The following is a 24059-nucleotide window of genomic DNA, read 5'->3' on the forward strand; positions in this document are numbered from 1 at the left end:
CCATAGCCATTTATAGCAATGGATTCCACAGATATACTCCCATCTGGCTGAAGGAATCCCTCCTCATCTCTGTTTTAAAGGGACCTTTGGTCCCAGACTCCCCCACCGTAAGAAACATCCACTCTACCCAGGCCTTTTCAGTATTCAATAGGTATCAATGAGGACCCCCCCCCACCCCACTTTCTTCTAAACTCCAGAGAGAACGGTCCCAGAGCCTTCAAACATTCCTTGTATGACAACCCTCCCATCTGAGCAATCAATCTCACGAACCTCCCTAATGCCAATGCACCCTACCTTACTCTTCCCGCCCCCTTGGTACCCTGAGTTCCTTAAACCCTCCCTCTTCTTAGGTCCCCATTGAACACTCATTAAACCACACTGAGCTGACTGACTGACTGCCCAATGTGACACAGGGCTGATCTTCTGATTACACACACACAAGTGGTGCAGGAGGGAATGACATTGAACGGTCCGTGAGGCTGGGATATTTGTTGAGTCTTTCTGGACGTGAGTTGGCTGACCTCAAATCCTCCTTCACGTTGAGACAAGTAATCGCAATCTGCTCAAATTAATATCACCTTGTTTTAAAACCTTAAGAATATGGGCAGTGGAAGGTGGGGGTCACCTTGAACTAAATTATGTTAATAGGGACCCTTCAGCCTACAATGCTGCGCTGACCCATATCAATCTAACCCAGTAGTTCTCAACCTTTTCTTTCCACTCACATCCCACTTTAACTAATCCCTTTGCCATCGGTGCTCTGTGATTAGTCAGGGATTGTTTAAGGTGGGATGTGGGTGGGAAGGGAAGGTTGAGAATCACTGCTCCAGACCCAGTTGTTACTGAAAATGGTCATTGGCCCATTTCCTTTGGAGTTCTGAAACGGTGCACATAACGAGTCAATGAGAGATGATTAAAACAATGGTTTTCTTTCCACTCACATCCCACCTAACCCTCACATCCTTAACCCTCGATTTTCCTTCCATCCATGTGCCTGCCTAAGAGTCTTTAAAATGTCTACTACCACCCCCGGCAACACATTCCTGGCACCCACCACTCTCTGTGTATAAAAGAAACTTTCTTCTGACATCTCCCCTTAACATCCCTTCCCTCACCCAATACAGATGTCCTCTGGGATTGACCATTATCGACCAGGGATGGAGGTGCTGGCTGTCCACCCAATCTATGTCTCTACCTAAGGCGTGCTCTCCGATCCAGGCAGCGTCCTTGTGAATCTCCTCTGCACCCTCTCTATAACATCCACATCCTCCCTGCAGTAAGGTGACCAGAAATGAACCAGAATATTGCAAGTGGGATCAGCTATGGTCTTGGGGATTCAGTTTCTTGTCTAGATCTTAGTTAAATGCTGCGAGGTTCTCTGCCTCCTCAACTCCCTCAGGTAGTGTGTTCCAGATTCCAGCCCTGATGTGGGGGGGAAGAATTTACCCCCCCTTCCCCCCCCCTCAGATCCTCTCTCCTGAATCCTGTGTTCTCCTGTCTTCCACATTCTGCCAAGGCAAAAAGATCCTGACCATCTCTGCCTATCTGTCCCTCCCATGGCTTTGTGCACCTCCATCAGGTCTTCTCCCCACTGGGGAAATAACAGACCCACTCCAACTAATTTCTCCCGACAAATTTTCCAATCAGACCACACCCCTGGTCCTCTGCGCTCTCTCTCTCTCTCTCTCCCCTGAGCAACTGCGTCCTTCCAACCGCTTGAAGACCAGAATGACCCGCGTGGCCCAACCACCGTCCGCTCGTCTCTTCCATTGCAGGTTAGAGCCAACGAGGGTGTGCGTCCTAGTGCTGAAGGCCGTTCAGCCCACTCTGCCTGTGCTAGCAGCTTGAAAGAGCCCAGATTTCCTTCCTTGCCACTGATAAACAAAGTTGATTTTGGCAGCACAGAGTTTGCTTTACAATGGTAGGGGAGAGATTGAATTATAGCACATTGCCTTGCATTCTCTGACATTCATTCATTGCAACATGAATGTGGGGGAGGAAGCATTTAATTATGGAGCAATGTAGAGTGTGCTGCAGATAGAAAGGGAGACTGAAAGGCAAAGAGGATTGGTGGCTAATCATGCTGAATCGCCAAGACGAGGCACCCCACAGCCAAGAGGTGGGATCATTTAACGCCCTCTCTGCTGACAACTCCGAACATTCCTCGACTTTATGGGAAAACTGCCCACACGCTGGTTCACATCGCATCGAACACAGAACAGCACAGGGACAGGGCCTTCGGCCCGTGTGCCTATGTGAACATGATGTCTAAATCCAACGAAAACTCTGCTGCTTGCAGCTGATAGATACCCTCCACCCCCTTCATATTCATGTACGCATCTAGAACACCACTACCCCGGCACCCCATTCCAGGCACCCCTTGCCCTCTGTGTAAAATATTTACCCTCCCCCCCCCCCACACACATCTCCCTTAATCCTTCATTCCCCTTGTGTTGATATGTTGCCTCCATTATATATAGTTAACATGGTCGGTTGTGTATATGGAGCTGGTCCCGCCCACAGATGACTCATACCCTATGGCTCCTCCCCCACAGTCCTGGGCCAGAAAGGTCGAGCCACCTTTCCCTTGCCACCATTCCTATCCTGGGATCCAGGCCAGCAATGTTCTTCTATGTATTAAAGTCTACCATTCCCTCAGCTTGTCTCTGTGGTTACTGGTAGTGCCCTACGCCCCTCAACTTAAACGCACATCCTAACACTTTTACCCTGAATCTGACCCGATCGACGTCTCTCGTGATTCAACCCAGCCCTTCACACCCCAGCCACCGACGCTCCAGAAATAAAAGCAATCCAGGTTTGCCCACGCTCTCCCCACAGCCCATCCCCTCGAAACCAGGCAGCATCCTAGTCAACCTCTTCTGTCCCCTTCTCAAAGGCCCCACATCCCTCCTGGGGTGGGGGCGACCAGAATTGCAATGCCAAGTGCGGCCAAACCCAAGTTTCAGATGGCTTTTTAAAGGTCCCCACGCCAAATGCACACAGTTTGCAATGAACAGACATCTCAGGAGGAGAGCATCTGATCCTTGATGGGCAGCTGGTGAGTGAAGAAACAGCGGTTGAACGTGTAAATTGGGGAAGATGGGGGGGGCGGTGGTAGGTAAGGATAGAACATAGAACACTGCAGCACAGTACAGGATCCTTGGCCCGCAATGTTGTGCCAACTTGTATATTCCTGCCAATGCTAATCCTTCCCTACCTCTAACCCTCTATTGTCCTTCCATCCATGTGCCTGTCTCAGAGTCTCTTAAATGCCCCTAATGTTCCAGTCTCCACCATCACCCCCGTCAAGGCATTCCAGGCCCCCGCCACTCCCTGTGTAAACAAACTTACCCCCGACGTCTCCCCTCAACTTCCCTCCCTTCACTTTGAACATACGCTCTCTGGTGTTGGCTGATCCTGCCCTGGGAAAGGGGCACTAGAAGAAAAATTGAGGGTTATGGGGTAGGGAGGGTTTAGTATGTTTTTAAAAGGAATGTATGGGTCAGCACAACTTAGAGGGCCGAATGGTCTGTACCATGCTGCAGTGCTCAATGTTCTTTGTCCTCTCTGGGTGTGGCCACTGGAGTAATGCGGACAGCAAAGAACAGGCCCTTTGGCCCAACTCATCCATGCTGACCCAGTCACCATTCTGGGCTGGTCCCATTTGCCTGCATTTGGTCCATATCTTTCCGAAATGCTCCCGTCCACACATCTGTTCAAATGTCCTTTGAGTGTTGTAATTTTCCCCACTTCCACAGCCTCCTCTGGCAGTTCATTCCAGATACGGACCACCATCCCCTTCTGAGTGAAAAAGTCACCCCTCAGGTCCCCCTTATCTCTCCCCTCAAACCTACAGTAGGTTCTGGAATCATCTAGGCTGGGGAACAAAACTGAGCATTCACTTTATCAGCGCCACTCGTGATTTTATAAACCTCTATAAAATTGCTCCTCAACCTCTGACACTCCAGGAGATAAAGACCCACCATCTCCAACATCTCCCTATAACTCAACCATTCCAGTCCCGGCAACGTACTGGTGAATCTCCTCCACTTTCTTTCCAATTTGCTAATGTCTTTCTTACAGATGGGCGATGAGAACTGCATGCTGTGGGGTCTTAGCAACACCTTGTACAGCTGGGCATGAGACCCTATCTTCTGTGCTTGTACCCTGCCCAATGAAAACCAATGTGTCAAACGCCTTCTTCACTACTCAGACCATCTGTGGGGGCTGGAGAGGGTTTCAGAGATGGAGAGTGGAGTAGGGAAACAGAGAGGCGAACATTCATGGGGAGGGGTATAGGGCCTGGAGAGGGGTTACAAAGATGAGGAGGAGTAGAGGGGAAGAGAGTGTGACAGAGACAGGGAGCAGGGGGGGGGATTACAGAGGTAGGAATGGATCTAGGGGAGTGGAGAGGGTTACAGAGACAGGGAGGAATGTAGGGGACCAGAGAGGTTAAAAAATTGGTAGGGGTATAGGGGACTGGAGAAGGTTACAGAGATAGAGAGAGGTGAAGGGGACCTTTGAGTGCTACAGAAATAGGGAGGGATGCAGGGGATCGTTGGGTGCAACAGAGACACGGATGGATATAGGGGAGTGAAGAGGGTTGCAGAGATTGGGAGGAGTGTTGGGGACCAGAAGGAGTTACAGAGACAGGGTAGGGTGTAGGGAACTGGAGGGTGTTACAGAAATAGGGAGACGTATAGGGGACCGGATGTAGTGGGGAAGGTGGGGGGGTGGTTGCAGAGTCAGGCAGGAGTATAGGGGACCAGAGGGGGTTAGAGACAGGGAGGGATGAAGGGGACTGGAGGAGGTTAAGGAGACAAAGAGGAGGTTGCAGAAGTCAGGGAGGGGGTTGCAGGGGACAGGGAGGGGGGTCGGAGACAGGGGGGGGGTCGGAGACAGGGAGGGGGGGTCGGAGACAGGGAGGGGGGGTCGGAGACAGGGAGGGGTGGTCGGAGACAGGGAGGGGGGGGTCGGAGACAGGGAGGGGGGGGTCGGAGACAGTGGGGGAGGTGGTCGGAGACAGAGAAGGATGTAGGAGACCAGAGAAGGTTACAGAGACAGGAAGGGGTGTAAGGGACTGGAGTGGGGTTTCAGAAACATGGAGGGATGTAGGGGACCAGCAGGGAAGTGGGTAACAGAGACAGGGAGGGATGTAGGGAACCGGAGGGTATTTCAGAGACAGGGAGGGGTTGGGGGGACGGGAGCAGGTTGACAGAGACAGGGAGGGACGTAAGAGACCCATATGGGGTTACAGAGACAAGGAAGAGTGTTGGGGACCAAAGAGGTTTATAGAGACAAGGGAGGGAGTGTAAAGGACTGAATGGGGGGATGGTTCAGAGGCAGGGAAGGGTGTAGAGGACCAGAAGGGAGTTGCAAAGATAGGGATGAGTATAGGGAACCACAGAGAGAGTGAGTGGCGCAGGAGACTGGAGGGGGGGTTACAGAGACAGAGGGGGGTGTTGGGAACCAGAGGGGGTTACAGAGACAGAGTGGGGTGGAGGGGATCGGAGGGAGTTACAGAGACAGGGCAGGGTTCAGGGGACTGGAGGGGGTTACAGAGACAGGGAGGGGTGCAGGGGTTCAGAGGTGGTTACAGAGGCAGGGAGTGGTGCAGGAGACAGGAGCGGGTTACAGAGACAAGGAGTGTGGCAGGGGACTGGAGCGGGTGACAGAGACAGGGGTGAGTGCAGGGGTCTGGAGGGAGTTTACAGAGACAGGAGAAGCAAAGCAAAGGAGGGTTTGGAAAATGAGAGTGTTGGTTCAAGACACTCGGGTGGACAGGGAATAGAGTGGTCCCTGACTCGAGGCTGGGGAGTAGTGTCGTCCTAGACTCCAGGGTGGTGGGGTTAGTACAGTCGTCCCTGACCCAGGGGAGTACAGTCCTTCCTGACAGGTTCTCTCCCTCCAGCCTCCTTCAGCCCCTTACCCTTCTATCCCACCCCACCAGCATCATAGGACACGTACAACAGAAGGAATGCCGTGATCAGGAAGGTGCCTGGGTTCCACGCTCTCCTTTCCGGAAGCAGTGAGGCAAGGGAGAGTAAATTGTCAAGTAAGGGTTAACAACAAAACACCCAAACTCCCACCCTTGCAGTTGTTTGGACTCCATGAACGGCCTTGTGCCCTTATCTCAAGCAGTTTGAAGAGGTACTTCTCTCCATAACACTGTTTGTTCTCATGTCCTGATTATGTGTTTGCTTCCTGTCAGGTGGATGTGTAAATATTGCCCAGTGTTAATAATCAGATAGATGTCCACAGCACCTTCTCAACGCAAACCTCCAAGCAGAAATTGTACAGCCAGTCAGCCTGCGTTTCACGCCTGTCTCAGCCTCCCAGAGTCAAAAACTTTAGACACTCTCAAGCAGGGACAGAATGGGTCAGTCACAGAGTGAGGCTCCCTCAACACCGACCCATCACACACTCCTGGCGTCAGACACAGAGTGAAGCTCCCTCCACACCGACCCATCACACACCCAGAGTCAGTCACAGAGTGAAGCTCCCTCCGCACCATCCCATCACACACTCGGGGTCAGTCATAGAGTGAAGCTCCCTCCACATCGTCCCATCACACACTCCCGGGGTCAAACACAGAGTGAAGCTCCCTCCACACCGACCCATCACACACTCCCGGGGTCAAACACAGAGTGAAGCTCCCTCCACACCGACCCATCACACACTCCCGGGGTCAGTCACAGACTGAAGCTCCCTCCGCACCATCCCATCACACACACCCGGAGTCAGTCACAGAGTGAAGCTCCCTCCACACCGACCCATCACACACTCCCAGGGTCAGACAAAGAGTGAAGCTCCCTCCACACCGACCCATCACACACCCAGAGTCAGTCACAGAGTGAAGCTCCCTCCACACCGACCCTTCACACACTCCCGGGGTCAGTCACAGAGTGAAGCTCCCTCTGCACCGTCCCATCACACACTCCCGGAGTCAGTCACAGAGTGAAGCTCCCTCCACACCGAAGCATCACACACTCCCGGGGTCAGTTACAGAGTGAAGCTCCCTCCACACCGTCCCATCACACACTCCCGGAGTCAGTCACAGAGTGAAGCTCCCTCCACACCGACGCATCACATACTCACGGGGTCAGACACACAGTGGAGCTCCCTCCACACCGTCCCATCACACACACCCGGGGTCAGTCACAGAGTGAAGCTCCCTCCGCACCGACCCATCACACACTCCCGGAGTCCGACACAGAGTGAAGCTCCTTCCTCACAGACAGCACGGGGATTCGAACCCTGGTCCCAATCGCTGGCACTGTAAAGGCGTTGCGCCAATTGGCACGCCAACCTTGCAAGATGCTATGCACGGTCATACAGCATAGAAACAGGCCTTTCAGCCATGGTATTGGTGCTGTTCATGTCTACCTATATGCATCCCACATGCCTGCAGTAATTGCGCACCTCTCGTGCTTTGCCTGTCCAGATGTCCCCTCAATGTCCTTCCAATCCCTGTGACCACCACCTCCTTTGGAAGCTCAGCCCGTTCACTCTGCAAAAATACCCCTCAGATCCTGTTTAAACCTTCTCCCCCTCACCTTAACCCCTTGTATTAGCTACACATCCCACAGGAAACAGATTCCACCTATCAAAGAACAAAAGAGAACAGAAACAGGCCATTGACCCCCACCCCCCCACCCACCTGCATTGACACCCAATTTTATAGACTGCCACCTTGTCACTTATATCCTCCAGTCTCCAGGGAAAACAAACCCAGTTTATTACTGGGATCACGGCAATGGGTGAAAGAGATTCAAGATTCCTTTGTCGTTTGATAAGAGAGTGCGATATTGCATGGAATCCTCTTCCGTCTGCTGTAAGGCAGACAGACTCGCTGTCTGCAGAAATAGCCTGAAGCGCCTCTTACAGTCAGAGAAAGAAGCCAAAGAGAATTCCCCTCAGTTCTCCGAACGCCTGTGGATTCGCCTCCAGTGCTCCCACCACCTCTGTAGTGGCATAGACTCGATCCATCAGCCGCCCGAGCTCCAGCACGATCGACAGCCTCTCGCTACCCGGTTCCGATACCTGGTACCCCCTCTTATCCCGTCCCCAGCCATCCGCCGCTGGGTGGGAACCCCTCGAATGCAGCCCCTGCAAGTTCCTCGCCTCGCCACCAGCTTGTGACTATTCTTCAACCACAGAGCGAGTGGATCAGATTCACGAGCTTCAAGTAACGGGGCAGGTGAATCTCTTCTGCACCCTCTCCAGTGTAATCATAGACCCATTGTGGATCCACAGACACGAGGCAGGTAGTCAAAGACTGTATTGGTCAGAAGACCCGGACATGCCTCTACATGCTGCTAGATCATGTCCAAGGCAAGTATGAGAGAGGAGACTAGGACTCTCGGCCTTTATTAGGGGACCTTATGGGGAGGGGGCTACAGGTACAGAAGGCGGGCCAGCCTGCCCAGCCTAGTGAGGACATTCCCCCAGGACCATGTTCCACCACACCCATGGAGTCAGACAGTGGGGAACAGGCCTACTCGTTCCTATTGGCCACGTTGATCTCCTGATTAGCTGCATTTGGCTCGTGTCCTGCTGAACCCCTTCCCATCGGTACACCTGTCCGATGGAGGCAAACGAAGGGGCTGCAGACGCTGGGGAATGAGAACCGCGCGCAAACCCACTGGAGCATCTTGGCAGGATTCCTGAGGAGGGGCCTCGAGCTCCAGGCGTTGACTGCCCAATCGCTCTGCTGAGTTCCTCCAGCTCCTTTGTGTACCTGCCAATCGCTCTGTCCGCATCTTCTGAACGCTGGAATCGTACCCACTTCTACATCTACCTCTAGCTGCTCACTCCAAATACAGAGCCCACCCCCCACTCCCCTCCTAGTGGGAAAAGTCATCTCTGGGATTTGGTTCTAGAATCATCTGCTGTGCAAAAACGTCCCATGCCGTCCGGGATTTTCTAAATCTCTTCAAGATCACCCCCTGCACACCAGGGAACAAAGACCACAAGAATGAGGAGGAGAAGCAGGCCTCTCAGCCCATCGAGTCCACTCTGCCATTCCATCACAAGCTGATCCATTCTCCCACTCAGCCCCATTCCCCTGCCTTCTCCGCACAATCTTTGATACCCTGACTATTCAGATACCAATCAATCTCGGCCTTAAATACACCCAACGAAACAGACGCTCATGGTAGTAAATTCCAGAGTTTCACCACTCTCTGGCTGAAGAAATTCCTCTGCACCTCCATCCAATCCTGAAGTCGGACCTTCTTGTCGTAGACTCCCCTACCGTGGGAAACAACTTTACCACATCTACTCTGCCTAGACCTTTCAAAATTCACAGAACACTACAGCACAGCAACAGGCCCCTTCAGCCCTTCTAGTCTGTGCCGAACCATTTTTCTGCCTAGTCCCACTGACCTGCACCCAGTCCATAGCCCTCCATACCCCTCCCATCCAAATTCTTCTTAAATGTTAAAACTGAGCCCACATTCACCACCTCAGCTGGCAGCTGGTTCCACACCCCCTCCACCCTCTGCGTGAAGAAGTTCCCTCTTACATTACCCCTTTCACCTTTAACCCAGGTCCTCTGATTAGTATCTCACCTCCCCTCAGTCCATCACAGGTAAAGATACATAAGCAACGTTTTGGCCCTGAGCCCTTCTTCAAGGTACAAGCAAAGAGCAGACAGGCATCTGGATAAAGACTGGGGAGAGAAAGGGGGAAGAATGGGAGGGGGATTAGTCCAGACCAACAGACAAAAGGTGTTAATTGCATATGATAAGAGGACAGGAGAGGTTTGAATTTGCCTCCATGAAAGGGGTGGGGAGAAGAAGAGGGACAGGGGTAACCATGGGCATAGATTGGGGGGGGGGGAAGGGTTTAAACAGAAACCAGAGAAGTCGATGTTAATATCATCCGGTTAGAGGGCGCCCAGTCAGAAGATGAGGTGTTGCTCCTCCAATTTTCCAGTGGTCTCAGTCTAGCAGTCCATGAGTCCATGGACAGACATGTTGGCGTGGGAATGGGGCAGGGAATTGAAATGGGTGGCCACTGGGAGATTCCCCCTATCACGGCAGACAGAGCGAAAGTGCTCAGCGAAGTGATTCCCCAGTCCGCACCTAGTCTCTCTGAAGTAGAGGAGACCACATCGAGAGCACCGGATGCGGGAACAACTGGACAGCACATCGCTGATGAGTTGGGTTCTTGAATGTTTCCTGACACCCTCACCTGGGCCTGGATACCAGCCATTGCTGTTATCAGACTCCTGGACAACCCTCACACAAATAAAATAATTTCTGCCCTATGTTTGAGTTCCAGGGAAAGGTTGTGCAGACTGGGGCTTTTTTCTCTGGAGCGTAGAAGATTGAGAGGGGACTTGATAGAGGTGTTTAAGATTTTAAAAGGGACAGACAGAGTAAATGTGGATAGGCTTTTTCAATTAAGAGTGGGGGAGATTCAAACTAGAGGGCATGGTTTAAGATTGAAGGGGGAAAATTATAAGGGAAACATGAGGGGAAATTTCTTTACGCAAAGGGTGGTAGGGATGTGGAATGAGCTTCCGACAGACGTGGTCGAGGCGGGATCATTGGTTACATTTAAGGAAAGACTGGATAGTTACATGGATAGGAGAGGACTGGAGGGGTATGAACCGGGCGCTGGTCAGTGGGACTAGGAGGGTGGGGATTTGTTACGGCATGGACTAGTAGGGCCGAACTGGCCTGTTCTGTGCTGTAAGTGGTTATATGGTTATATATGGATCTACCTGTAACTGCAGTGCAATGTCTGTTTAACTGGTGAACTATGTATGGGCTGACGAGCTGGAATGCAATGCAAACAAACTTTATCACTGTGCATTAACAATAAACAAAACTTGCTAGCTAAGCCAATAATTTGATATCTCCCATTCATTGATCAGGGGATTGAGTTCAAGAGCCTTGAGATCATGTTGCAACTCTACAAAAATCTCTGGTGGGACCACACTTGGAGCATCCAGTTGCCTCATTATAGGAAGGAAGTGGAAGCAATGGGGAGGGCGCAGAGGAGATTTACCAGGATGTTGCCTCAATTGGAAATGAAGTCTTATGAGGCCAGGTTAGCAGGTTAAGGCCTTTTCTCTTTGGAGCGAAGAAGGACGAGAGGTGACTTAATATAAGATTATAGGAGAAATAAACAGGGTGAACACTCAGCACTTTTTCCACAGGGTGGCAATGGTCAACACTAAGGGACATCTGTTTAAGGTGAGGGGAGGAAAGTTTAGGGGGGAGCGGGGGAGATGGACAAAGGCAATTTTTTTTTATTCCTACGAGAGTGGTGGTGGAGGCTGGTACAATAGGAACAATTAAAAGGCTCATAGATAAGGCACGTGGATGTAAGAGGATTGTGGTCAGTGAGGGAGAGAAGGGTTAGACTGATTGTGGGGTAGGTTCAAATAGGTCAGCACAACATCATGGGCAGAATGGCCTGAAAAGTTCTTGGTTTTATATTTAAAACCCGGACAAAAGATGTTTAGTTTATTCTGTGGAAGAAACACGCAAAATTCTGGAGGAACTCTGGAAGCATCCATGGAAGGTTCAGCCACGGTGAAGGGTTCCGGCCCAAAACCCATCTCCTCCCACGGAAGCTGTTAGACCCGCTGAGTTCCTCCTGCACGATGTGAAATGCTCCAGGTTTCCCTCCTGTCAGCGTGGATCCCCCAGCCGTTTCAATTCCCTGCCCCCTCTCCTTTCTGACGTGGCTGTCCATGGTCTCACGCACTGCCAGACTGAGCCCATCTGGAAATTGGAGGGGCAACGCCTCATCTTCCATCTGGGCACCCTCCAGCCAGATGGCATTAATATAAATTTCTCTGGCTTTCATTAAACCCCTCCCCACCACCACACCATCCCCCAGTTCAGTCTCTCCCTTCCGTCTCCTTTTGCACAAACATGATAAATTATTACCTCGTCCCTTATCATATCCAATTAACACCTTTTGTTGGTCTACATCTTCCCCTCTCTGCCTTTCATAGTGACCACTCCCTCCGTGACTCCCTCGTGCCCTCATCTGTCCCCACCAATCCCCCTCCCCCCGGGCACCTTCCCCTGTGGCCGCAGGAGGTGCCACACTTGCGCCCACACCTCCTCTCTCACCTCGGTCCAGGGCCCCAAACAGGCCTTTCAAGTAAAGCAACACTTCACCTGTGTATCCGCAGGCCTGATTTACTGCGCCCGGTGCTCCCATTGCAGCCTTCCCTACATCAGAGAGACCGGGCACAGACTGGGAGATCGCTTCGCTGAACACCTTCACTCCATCCGCGCCAGTGACTGGAAACCACCCAATCGTCAACCAATTCTGTGTCATACTCCCACACTCAAGTGTCTGTCCATGGCCTCGTACTGACCCACCAAGACCACCTGCATATTGGAGGAACAGCACGGTCTGGGCCATCTCCAGCCAGATGGCGTCAACAGCGGCTTTTCCCGATTTCTACTAACCTGCTTCTTCTTCCCCTACCCTTTCCAGTTCTCTCCCCACCCTTCACCCAGCCATCCTCCTCCCCTTGAGTACTGCTGACCCCTCCTTCCCTTCTCTACCTATCACCTCCTGCCCTGTCCCTCCCCCTACTCTTTTGTTCGGGTGCATGCCGACATTCCCTCATCCCTTGGTGAAGGGCTCAGGCACTAAGTGGTGGTTACGTAATTTGCTCTTCAAAGGACCCTGCTTCACCTGCTGACTTTCTCCAGCTTTATCCCTTCCCCCACTGTCTGCATTCTGAGATTTCCTGCTTCTGGCTTCTTCCTCGAAGAAGGGCTCAAGCCCGAAACGTCGACGATGTATCTTTGTCTCCTATGGACGCTGAGAAGACTGGCTGGGGTCCTCCAGCATTCCGGCGTGCTTTGATTTATTCTTCCATAGGACGGGAGTTAGACAGGCAATGCTGCATTTATTACCCAGACCCTTGACAGGAGGAGCCAGTTGCATACAGAACATTACAGCAGAGTACAGGCTCTTCAGCCCAAAATGTGGTGCTAACCTATATTAATCTACTCAAAGATCTAAACCAGTGGTTCTCAAACTTTTTCTTCCCACTCACATCCCACTTTAAATAATCCCTAGGTCATCAGTGTTCTGTGATTAATAAGGGGTTGGTTAAGGTGGGATGTGGGTGGGAAGAAAAAGTTTGAAAGCCCCTATTTTAATCATCCCTCATGGACTCGTTATGTGCATGGTTTCAGAACTCCAAAGGAAATGAGCCAATGACAATTTTTCTCCAGCAAAATATTTCAGTAACAATTGGGTCTAGAGCAGTGATTCTCAACCTTCCCTCCCCACCCACATCCCACCTTAAGCAATCCCTCACTAATCACAGAGCACCGATGGCAGAGGGATTAGTTAAAGTGGGATGTGAGTGGAAAGAAAAAGGTTGAGAACCACTGGTCTAAACCCTCCCTCCTTCACAGCCATAACCCTCTATTTTTCTTGCATTCATATGTCTGAGAGTCTTTTAAATGTCCCTATTGCTCCAGTCACCCCCACCCCCCACCCTACCCCTGGCCATGTAATCCAGGCACCCACCACTCTCTGCTTAAATTCTTTCCCCCTGATGTCTCCCCTCACCTCACACAGGTGTTTGCTACTCTAGCCTCGGGATTTAAAAAAAGTTGCTGGCTCCCCACCCAATCCATGCCTCTCATTATCCCACACACAAGTTGGCGGCCCACACAGATCACCAACTATTCCAGGCAGGGGTGTCATCCTGCAAAAGAAGGCAGAATATTCCAGAACACGAGATCCTGAGACGGATTAGTTGATGATTCAGGAGAGGGTGTGTGTCTCCCCAGGTGAGCGAGGGCCGGGGAGGGGGTGGAAAATGGGTGCAGAGAGCACACAGAATATCAGACACCGAGCAAAATGGAATGTTAATCAAAAGCTTTCCGGGGTGGGGGGGGGCAGGGTGGGGGTGGGGGGGGGTAGGGTGGGGGGTGGGGGGGAGCGGCAGAAGCAGCAACAAGCACTGGAACTCAGCAAGAAATGCAATTCTTCCGCGGAATCAAGGTCTCTCCTAAAGCAAGTGCAATCTCAGTTTTAACCCTGGCATTAGACAGTGTGCGATCGACCCATTTCCCATTGGGCTCAGTGTCACAGGCTGCTCTCAGCCAATGGAGTGAGACTGGATGTGGGCAAATTGTGCAATGAAGCTGTCAATCATCCTTTAACCCTTGAGCGGCTGAATCAAACAGCAGTTCTGCATTGTTATACAATAATCGGCTGTTCCACTCAGCGGTGTCTGTACAACCAGCCAATGAAGAAGCATGATGGAACAGTGACTCCACAAAAGGCATTACCCTCACCCCAAACACACAGTCCGTTAAGAATTCATACCAGAGATGAACAGCAGTGGCATAGAATTACCCAGTAACCCTTACCCAATTGAACAATCAGCAAGCATTCCTTGCTCTGCGCTTTCACACAGACACAGGAATTTTGATTCGGATTCCAGTCACACCTGCAGTCACAGGGCCAAACAGCTCGTGCACGCCACACCTGGATCCCTCTCTCTGACATCTCCTCTATTCCCCAAGAGCTCCCGGCTCGTGGGCGGTCTCGAAGTGAGGGGGGGGGGGGAGAAGAGGGAGTGGTGGTGGAGTAGATCCCCCTTGCCCACGCTCTCTCTCTAATCACCTGCCGGGGCCTGCAGCGCTCGAGGGCGAAGGGGGGGGGTGCAAAGAGTTGGCCACGGTACGCAAGGCCTTGGACTCGGGCGGGACGGGGCTGGCTGCCTCCAAGTCAAGGAGGGAGGGACCATGATCGAGGAGATGTTAGATCCAGTGATGGGTGGGGAGCTCCCAGATCTTCAATGATATCAAACCTCCCCCCATGTTAGGCCTGGGTCCACCAAGAGTCGAGGGGTCATGTTACAACTCTACATATCTCTGGTGTGACCGCATTTAGAGTATCGTGTTCAGTCTGGTCACCTCATTATGCGGAGGTAGTGAAGAGGGGGCAGAGATTTACCAGAAGGTTGTCTGGATTGGGAAACAAGTCTTATGAGGCAAGGTTGGCAGAGATGGGACTTTTCACTTTGGTGCAGAGAAGGATGAGAGGGGACTTAATAGAGGTCTACAAGATTAATAGAGATGTAGACAGGGTGTCCGGCCAGTGCCTGTTTCCCAGGACAGGATCAGCAAACACCAGAGGATGTGTGTACAAAGTGAAGAGAGGGAAGTTTAGAGGAGACATCAGGGGTAAGTTTTTTTTTTACACAGAGAGTTGTGGGGGCCTGTTGCCAGGGGTGGTGGTGAAGACTGGAATATTGGGGGCTTTTGAGAGACTCAGACACATGAATGAAAGAAAAATAGAGGGGGACAGGGAAAGGAGGGTTTAGTACTTTTTTCAGGACGGAATATATGGGTTGGCACAACATCGAGGACTGAAGGGCCTGGACTGCATAGTAATGTTCTATGCTTATGAAGGATAGGGTGGTAATGCCCTCTGTTGGAGAACAGTCTGAGTGATAAGGTTCAACTCCAAGGGAAGCTGTTGACCACAAGAGGATTTGGGGGGGAACGTTGGTGGGAAGGAGGGGTGGACATTTTGTTGAGGAAGTGGGGTGGGGGGGAGTGGACATTTTGTTGTGAGAAGCCTCCATTCCAGACATGGACCCCAGAGGTATCGCCAGTATTGTCCACATCCACTCTCTATTGTCTGGGACACCCAATGAATGGTGAGAAAATGGTGCAGATTGAACCCCCAACATTTGTCTACAGTCTGAGGGGAGGATGTGTGGAGAGGCTTCACCGCCCCTCCCACCGACAACTCCCATCTGCACTTCTCCATTCCGTTTATTTCATTCGGTTCCATACCCGGGGGGAGCCGAGGTTCTAGGTGGGGAGGTGGGGAGCTGAAGTTCTGGGGCGGATGGGGGAGCTGAGGTGAGGGGAGGGGTGGGGGGAGTGAGGGGTGGGGTGGGATGAAACAGGAGAAGCGAGGGGAGGATTGCCACAGACTAACCCCCCCCCTCCATGAACAAACGTCACCGAGACTGGAGAGATAGAGCGAGGACTGTGGGTGGGGCTGATGTGTGGCCTCACTGTCCCAACACATCGAGGGGTTAATGCCTCATGTTCTGTCCCCTCATCTCTGGCCCCCACTCCGTTCACTGGGGCAGCTGGTGCAGGAAGAATTATGAGGTGTCTCTAACTCTTGCGGCCGTCCCCTGTACAACAAACCCACACACGCACGGGGTGCACTCACGCACGGGGGCACGCTCTCACACATGCAATGGCACACACAATCGCCCACACACGAGCACAGTCTCAAATATGTACAGGTGCACACACAAACACACACACATACGCATTTACAGAGACACACGTTCTGTAATGCCTATAGTCTCACACACACAAATACACACACACATGATACACTTGTGCAGTGACACACACATACATGCAGAAACTCAACCACACACAAAAAACCATGCATTCACAGACATGTACACAGACTTACACATGTACATACACTATACATACACACAGCCACGCACGCACGGTCAAAACTCAAACACACACCCAGTTCTGCCCCATCCTTACCCCCTCTGCTGTACACAATAAGACCATATTTGCGCTTACCTGGACAGTGACAGACTGAGACGGATCACTCTGTGCTTTCTCTGTGCCCTGCTGTCCTCGCCTGAGAGATTGAAAGAGAGCAATGAGGATGTGGTGCAGTATTAGAACCATGCTTGTACAGTCTGCCGTGGTTCAACCCCCTGCTCTCTCCGCACTCTGCAACTCAACACACGCCAGCACTCGCTCTCTCTCTCACTGTCTCCCTCTCTCTCTTTCTCTCTGTCTCCCTCTCTCGCTGTTTCCCTCTCTCTCCTTCTCTTTCTTGCTCTCTCCCTGTCTACCCGTTTCCCTCTCTCTCTCAGTTCCCCTCATTTCCCTCCTCCTCTTTCTCTCCCCCTCCTCTTCCTCATCCTTCCCCATCTCCCACCCCCCCATTCCCTCTTCTCATTCCCCCTCCCTCTCTATCCTCCCTTCTCACCATCTCCCACCTCCTCCCCCTCACTCCCTCTCCCCCAAATTCCTGACTCTCCCTTCCCTCTACCCCTCATGCCTCTCCCCTAGCCCCACTCCCCCCTCCCCCTCCTTTCCCCCTCCCTCCCTCCCTTCTCTCCCTCTCCTCCTCCTCCCCTCCTCACCTTCCCCATTCCTCTCCCCTTCCACATCCTTCTCTATCCCCTCCCCATCCTCCCCCCCAACTTTGAACCCCTCCCATACACACCTTATCAGCACCCCTTTTACCCCAGTGAGAAGACACATTTAATTGTGGAGTGAGAGGAAGTGACAAGGGGTGGAATGGATTTTGGCAGCAGAACCGCCCTCTTGACTCCCCCCTCTCTGTGCCAGGCAGACGTGGAGAAGCAGCTATTGGCTTCACGGTACAACGAAAATTGATAAAACCCACAAAATGGGGACTCAGCTCCAAGGGTGTGTGGAGTCTGCAAGGTCCAATTGCCCATTGACTCAAACTCGACTTTAAGCACAGGACCATTCAGCCGCAACGTGAAGGGTCACAAGGAACAGGCAGGTAAGTGGAGCTGAACCCATGGCCAGATCAGCCACAATTCATCTCATCGATGGGCCGAATGGCTGACTCCTGCTGCTGTTCATTATGTTCTTAAAGACCCAAATTGGAGACCGCCTCCAACACATGTGCCCGGGACTGGAGGTGAATTGCAGGGAAATGTTTGGACTTTATTTCCTGGAGTGTCAGAGAAGGAGGGGAGATTTGAATAGGGACACAAGGGATATTGTGGTGGTACACCACCGGCCTACTGCAGGGGGCAACCTCTGTACCTGTGTAAGGGGAGTGGACAACACCTGAACGGCTGTCAATCAGCCGGCCTGAATGGGCGTCAAACACCCTCCGGGATACAAGCCTGCGCCAGCCTCCTGAGGCCTCACTCAGAGTTGCTGCAGCTACAGCCAGCCTGGCTCTGTGGAAGTCTTTGTGGATTAAAGCCTGTTGTACAGTCTTTATCTTTGTGTGTGTCTGATTCTGGCCAACAGCGCACCACAGGTATAGGGCAGGGTAAGAGCAAGTAGGCTTTTTCCACTGAAATTGGGTGAGACAAGAACCAGAGGACATGAATTTTAAAGGTGAAAAGGGAGAGGTTGGGGGGGGGGTGGTGGGGGAACATCTTCACGCAGAGCATAGTGGGGGTGTGGAACGAGCTGCCAGCTGAGGTGGTGAATGGGGGCTTGATTTTGACATTTGAGAAAAATTTGGACAGGTTCATGGATGGCGAACTTTTTCTTGTCTTGAGTACTGAGAAATAGTGAACAGCTTTATTTAGCGCACTATCCAGGTAGATCAGCCTCTACAAGCGCAGCGGGTGGTGCAAGAAATAAAGCAAGTGTGCAAGGTATGGTGGTGTAAACACAGCAAGCACATCATCTTCGACCAATACGAGATCCAGGAAAAAATCTGTCCCGTGAATGCGAGGTGCGCTTTTTCAAATCTCCACCATTCCGTCTGGGCACTCTTCAGCCAGACAGCATTAACAGTGACTTCTCCGGCTTCCATTAGCACCCCCCCCCCCCAACAACCTATGCTCATCTCTCTTGTTCCCCCCCTGATACCCTGATGTCTCCTTTCCTCCAACTCCCCTCCCCTTGTCTCTTCCCCGAACCCAGTTCAGGTCACCTCATTACAGGAAGGATGTTGAAGCTAATGGGGAGAGGGTGCAGAGAAGATTTTTTTTTTTTTTTAGTTTAAATTTAGACGTATAGCCCGGTAACAGCCCATTTCGGCCCACAACCCCATGCCACCCCAATTACACCCGATTGACCTACACCTCCTGAAGGCCTTGCCCACCCATCCCCAAGTCTCTCTCTTTCCCCATCCTTCAGTCCCTTTCTCAGTCCCCCAACCCCTTCCCGTCCCCCTCCGTTCAGAGCAATAACTCCTTTCTCCCCCCCCCCATCACTTCCCAGTTTCTTTCTCATCTCAGGAGGTACAATTGACATCCCTGTCGGTGGCAGTGATCAGAACCCGGGTTCGAACACTGCGTTTTCTGTAAGGAGTTTGTACATTCCCCAGCCCCACCAGGGTTCCAGTTTTCTCCCACCATTCAAAACATACCGGGGGGGATGTAGGTTAACTAGGTGTAAATTGGACAGCATGGACTCATGGACCGAATGGCCTGTAACCGTGCCGTATGTCTAAACTTAAATTTAAAATAGTTTAAATTAAATAACCACAATACCCAAAAACAGGAAAAAAGATAGTAAATATAAAAGGAGAGATAAATAAAACTGGAAATAAATAAAATTGGGCCATCGAATTGAACAGTTGAAGACAAAGAGGGGAGCAATTATTGTCAGAGTAGACTGAGTCTGAGGGGTAAAGCTTTGGCTCAACAGGCTTCAGCGAGAACAGATAAGAAGTGCGGAGTAGTCAGAGGTGAAGTCAGAAAGGGTCACCCTATTCGAGGAACAAAAAGGGTTCAGCAGGTTAGCATAGGTAAGGACAGGTTTCTTAGATATCAGACTTTGTTCATCTGGTCACGGACAGAGGGAATGGCAGCCAAGGCAGGGGAATGCTCATCTTGCAGAATGTGGGTCGTCAGGGAAGCCAGCAGGATCCCAGACGACTTCATCTGCAAGATGTGCATCCAGCTGCAGCTCCTGACAAGCCGAGTTAAGGAATTGGAGCTGGAGTTGGATAAATTCTGGATCATTTGCGAGGCAGAGAGGGGTGATGGACAGGAGTTGCAAGAACACCATCACATCTAGGAGGCAGGAGGAGGGTAGATGGGAGACAGTCAGGAGAGGGAACAGGCAGGCATTGCAGGGGACCCCCTCAATAACAAGTAGACCATTTTGGATATTCTTGTGGGGGGATCAGGTCTCTGGCACAGAGTCTGGTCCTGTGGCTAAGAAGAGAAGGGAGGAGGTGAGCTGTAGTGATGGGGGATTCCATAGTTAGAGGACAGATAAGAGGTTCTGTGGAAGGGATCAAGTACCCCGGATGGTCTGTTGCCTCCCTGGTGCCACACTCATGGGGTTGTATTATGGACTGCCCAATAGTCAATGAGAATTGGAGGAGTAAATCTGTAGAGAGATAGCAGACAGCTGCCGGAAACATAAAGGTTGTGACAGTAGGAGATTTTCACTTTCCACACATTGTCTGCGATTCCCATACTGTAAAAGGGCTGGATGGCTTGGAGTTCGTCAAATGTGTTCAGGAAAGTTTTCTAAATCGATATATAGTGGCATCACCTAGAGAGAGTGCAATACTCGATCTCCTATTAGGGAACAAGACAGGTAACAGATATATGTGTAGGGGACATTTTGGGTCCAGTAATCATAATGCCTTTGGCTTCAAGTTAATTATGGAGAAGGATGGGTCTGGGCCTTGGGTTGAGATTCTAAATTGGGGAAAGACTAACTTTGAGGAAATGAGAAAGGATCTAGAATGCATGGACTGGGATCAGTTGTTTTCGGGCAAGGACGTGCGAGGTAAGTGAAGAACCTTCAAAGGTGAAATGTTGAGAGTGGAGTTTGTATGTTCTTGTCAGCATCAAAGGCGAGGTTCACAGGGAACCTAGTTTTTGAGGGGTATTGGGGATCTGGTCAGAATAGAGAGGTGTGTAACAGGTATAGGCAACATGGAACAAATTAGGTCATTGAAGAGTGTAGAAAATGCAAGAAAAACCTCAAGAAGGAAATCATGAAGGAAAAAGAAGACATGAGGAGGCTTTGGCGACAATGTGAAGGAAAATCCTAAGATATTCTATAGGTATATTAAGAGCAAAAAGATAGTAGGGGAACAGTGGGGAACAGAGGGTGAGAGCAGTGTCCAGGGAGTATGGCCACCTAGCTAGGAATAAAAAAGATAAGAAAGGTAGGATGGAGATTAGGGTAGAAGGTAAAAAAGAGAATATATGTGAGGGTCATTCTCTGAGATGCATATTTTTTAATGCAAGAAGCATAGTGAACAAGGTAGATGAGCTGAGAGCATGGATAGATACTTGGGGTCACGATATTGTGGCAATTAGTGAGACCTGGCTACAGGAGGGGCAGGACTGGCAACTTAATGTTCCGGGATACATTTGTTTTAGATGTGATAGATCAGGGGGTAAAAAAGGAGGAGGAGTTGCTCTGCTTGTTAGGGAGGACATTACTGCCGTGAGGTGGCAGGATGGTATGGAGGGATCGACCAGTGAGGCTGTTTGGGTGGAATTGAGGGGTGGAGGAGGCAAGAGGATGCCAATAGGGGTGTATTACAGACCACCAAATGGGCCAAGGGAATTAGAGGAACAAATTTGTAGGGAGATAACGTATATGTGTGAAAATCATAGGGTAGTGATCATGGGAGATTTTAACTTCCCACACATTGATTGGGATACCCATACGGTTAGAGGGCTGGATGGGCTGGAGTTCGTTAAATGTGTTCAGGATTGTTTTCTAAATCAGTTACTAGAAGAACCGACTCGGGATGGTGTAATACTGGATCTCCTGTTAGGGAACGAGCTAGGTCAGGTAGCGGACATTAATGTTGGAGAACTAATTGGTTCTAATGATCATAATTCTGTTCGTTTTAGGGTAGTTTTAAGGAAGAGCAAGGAGAGGCCTAAAGTTGAGGTTCTGGATTGGAAAAGAGCAAATTTGGAAGGAATAAGAAGGGATTTGGGGAGTATTGAGTGGGACAGGATATTTTCAGGTAAGGATGTTAATGAAAAATGGAGGATATTCAAAAAAGAAATTTTGAGGGTACAGAGTAGTTATGTCCCAGTCTGGATCAAAGGAAAGGCTGGAAGTCATAGGGAGGCTTGGTTTTTCGAGGAATATTGGAACTTTGGTTAGGAGAAAAAGGGAGGTGTACAAGAGGTATAAAGAGCAGGGAGCTGAGAAGTTGAAGGAGGACTACAAGGAGTGTAGAAGGAATCTTAAGAAAGAAATTAGAAAAGCCAAAAAAAGGCATGAAGAGGCTTTGGCTGACAGAGTAAAAATAAATCCAAAGGGTTTCTATAAGTACATTAAAAGTAAAAGATTAGTGAGAGATAAAATTGGACCCCTTGTAGATAGCGAGGGTAGGCTGAGTGAGAAGTCTGAGGAAATGGGGGAAATTTTGAATGATTTCTTTGCCTTGGTATTCACTAGGGAAAAAAATGTTGAACCAGTTGAAGTAAAGAAAAATAGTGGGGAGGTCATGAAGCATGTAAGGATAACCAAGGAGGTAGTGATGGCTGGCTGTGTTAAAAAAGATAAAGGTGGATAAATCTCCCGGACCGGACAAAATATTCCCAAGGACACTCAGGGAGGCTAGTGGACAGTTAGAGGGGCCATTAACAGAGATATTTAGGATGTCACTGGCCACGGGGGTGGTACCAAAGGATTGAAGGGCGGCGCATGTGGTTCCTCTGTTTAAGAAAGAGTCCAAGTGCAAACCTGGGAATTATAGGCCTGTAAGTCTGACGTCTGTGGTGGGTAAGTTGATGGAAAGTGTTCTGAGGGATGCTATTTACAAATTTTTGGAGGTACAGGAATTGATAGGGAGTAATCAGCATGGTTTTGTCAGGGGTAGATCATGCTTGACAAACCTGATTGAGTTCTTCGAGGGGGTTACAAAAAAGGTTGATGAAGGGAAAGCTGTGGATGTTGTCTATTTGGACTTTAGTAAAGCTTTTGACAAAGTTCCCCACAGGAGGTTAGGAGAAAAGGTGGAGGCATTAGGTATAAATAAGGAGGTAGTGAAATGGATTCAGCAGTGGTTGGATGGGAGGTGTCAGAAAGTAGTGGTAGAAAATTGTTTGTCCAATTGGAGGCCGGTGACTAGTGGAGTTCCTCAGGGTTCGGTCCTGGGTCCACTATTATTTGTTATATATATTAACGATCTGGATGTAGGGGTGGAGAATTGGATAAGCAAGTTTGCGGATGACACAAAGATTGGTGGTGTTGTGGACAGTGAGGAAGATTACCGTAGATTAAAAGGTGATTTAGGAAGGCTGGAGGTGTGGGCTGAGAAATGGCTGATGGAATTTAATACAGATAAGTGTGAGGTGCTACATTTTGGAAAGGCAAATCTAAATAGGTCATATGCATTAAATGGTAGACAATTGAGGAGTGCAGAGCAACAAAGAGATTTAGGAGTGATGGTAAATAGTACCCTCAGGGCTGATACTCAGGTAGATGGTGTGGTGAAGAAGGCATTTGGAATGTTGGCCTTCATAAATCGGAGTATTGAATTCAAGAGTAGGGAGGTTATGATGAAATTGTACAAGGCATTGGTGAGGCCAAATTTGGAGTACTGTGTACAGTTTTGGTCACCAAATTATAGGAAAGATATAAACAAAATAGAGAGAGTGCAGAGAAGGTTCACGAGAATGTTGACAGGATTTTAAGGGAAAGGTTGTGCAGACTGGGGCTTTTTTCTCTGGAGCGTAGAAGATTGAGAGGGGACTTGATAGAGGTGTTTAAGATTTTAAAAGGGACAGAGTAAATGTGGATAGGCTTTTTCAATTAAGAAGGGGGGGGGAAATTCAAACTAGAGGACATGGTTTAAGATTGAAGGGGGAAAATTATAAAGGGAACATGAGGGGAAATTTCTTTACGCAGAGGGTGGTGGGGATGTGGAATGAGCTTCCGGCAGACGTGGTCGAGGCGGGATCATTGGTTACATTTAAGGAAAGACTGGATCGTTACATGGATAGGAGGGGACTAGAGGGGTATGGACCGGGTGCTGGTCAGTGGGACTAGGAGGGTGGGGATTTGCTACGGCATGGACTAGTAGGGCCGAACTGGCCTGTTCTGTGCTGTAAGTGGTTATATGGTTAAAAATGGTCCCTTTTGAAGATCAGAGTGGTCGGCTTTGTATGGAGCCAAAAGAGATGGGGGAGATCTTAGATGCTTTTTATTAATCAGTATTGACTCAGGAAACTGGCCCAGAGTCGTGGGAAGTAAGGAAAACAAGCAGAGAGGTCATGGAACGAAAACAGATTAAAGAGGAGGAAGTGTTACTGTCTTAAAGCAAATAAGGGTGGATAAATCCCCAGGGCCAGAGAAGATATTCCCTGGGTCCTTGAGGGAGGGTAGTGT

At 50.3% G+C, this 24059-nt stretch overlaps 1 protein-coding gene across 5 annotated transcripts in view; it reads right to left on the bottom strand.

Annotated features, from left to right (window-relative positions):
* The window catches only part of LOC138739666 (cGMP-dependent 3',5'-cyclic phosphodiesterase), a 284647-nt gene that overhangs the window by 197455 nt on the left and 63133 nt on the right, over positions 1–24059 (bottom strand). For all 5 annotated transcript variants that reach the window (XM_069892183.1, XM_069892180.1, XM_069892182.1 and 2 more), the window contains one exon: positions 16581–16641. In XM_069892183.1, the coding sequence (XP_069748284.1) occupies positions 16581–16641 (61 nt within the window). The remainder of the gene's footprint in view (positions 1–16580; positions 16642–24059) is intronic.

This window comes from Narcine bancroftii, chromosome 7 (genome assembly GCF_036971445.1).
Source record: "Narcine bancroftii isolate sNarBan1 chromosome 7, sNarBan1.hap1, whole genome shotgun sequence".
Classification (NCBI taxonomy): domain Eukaryota; kingdom Metazoa; phylum Chordata; class Chondrichthyes; order Torpediniformes; family Narcinidae; genus Narcine; species Narcine bancroftii.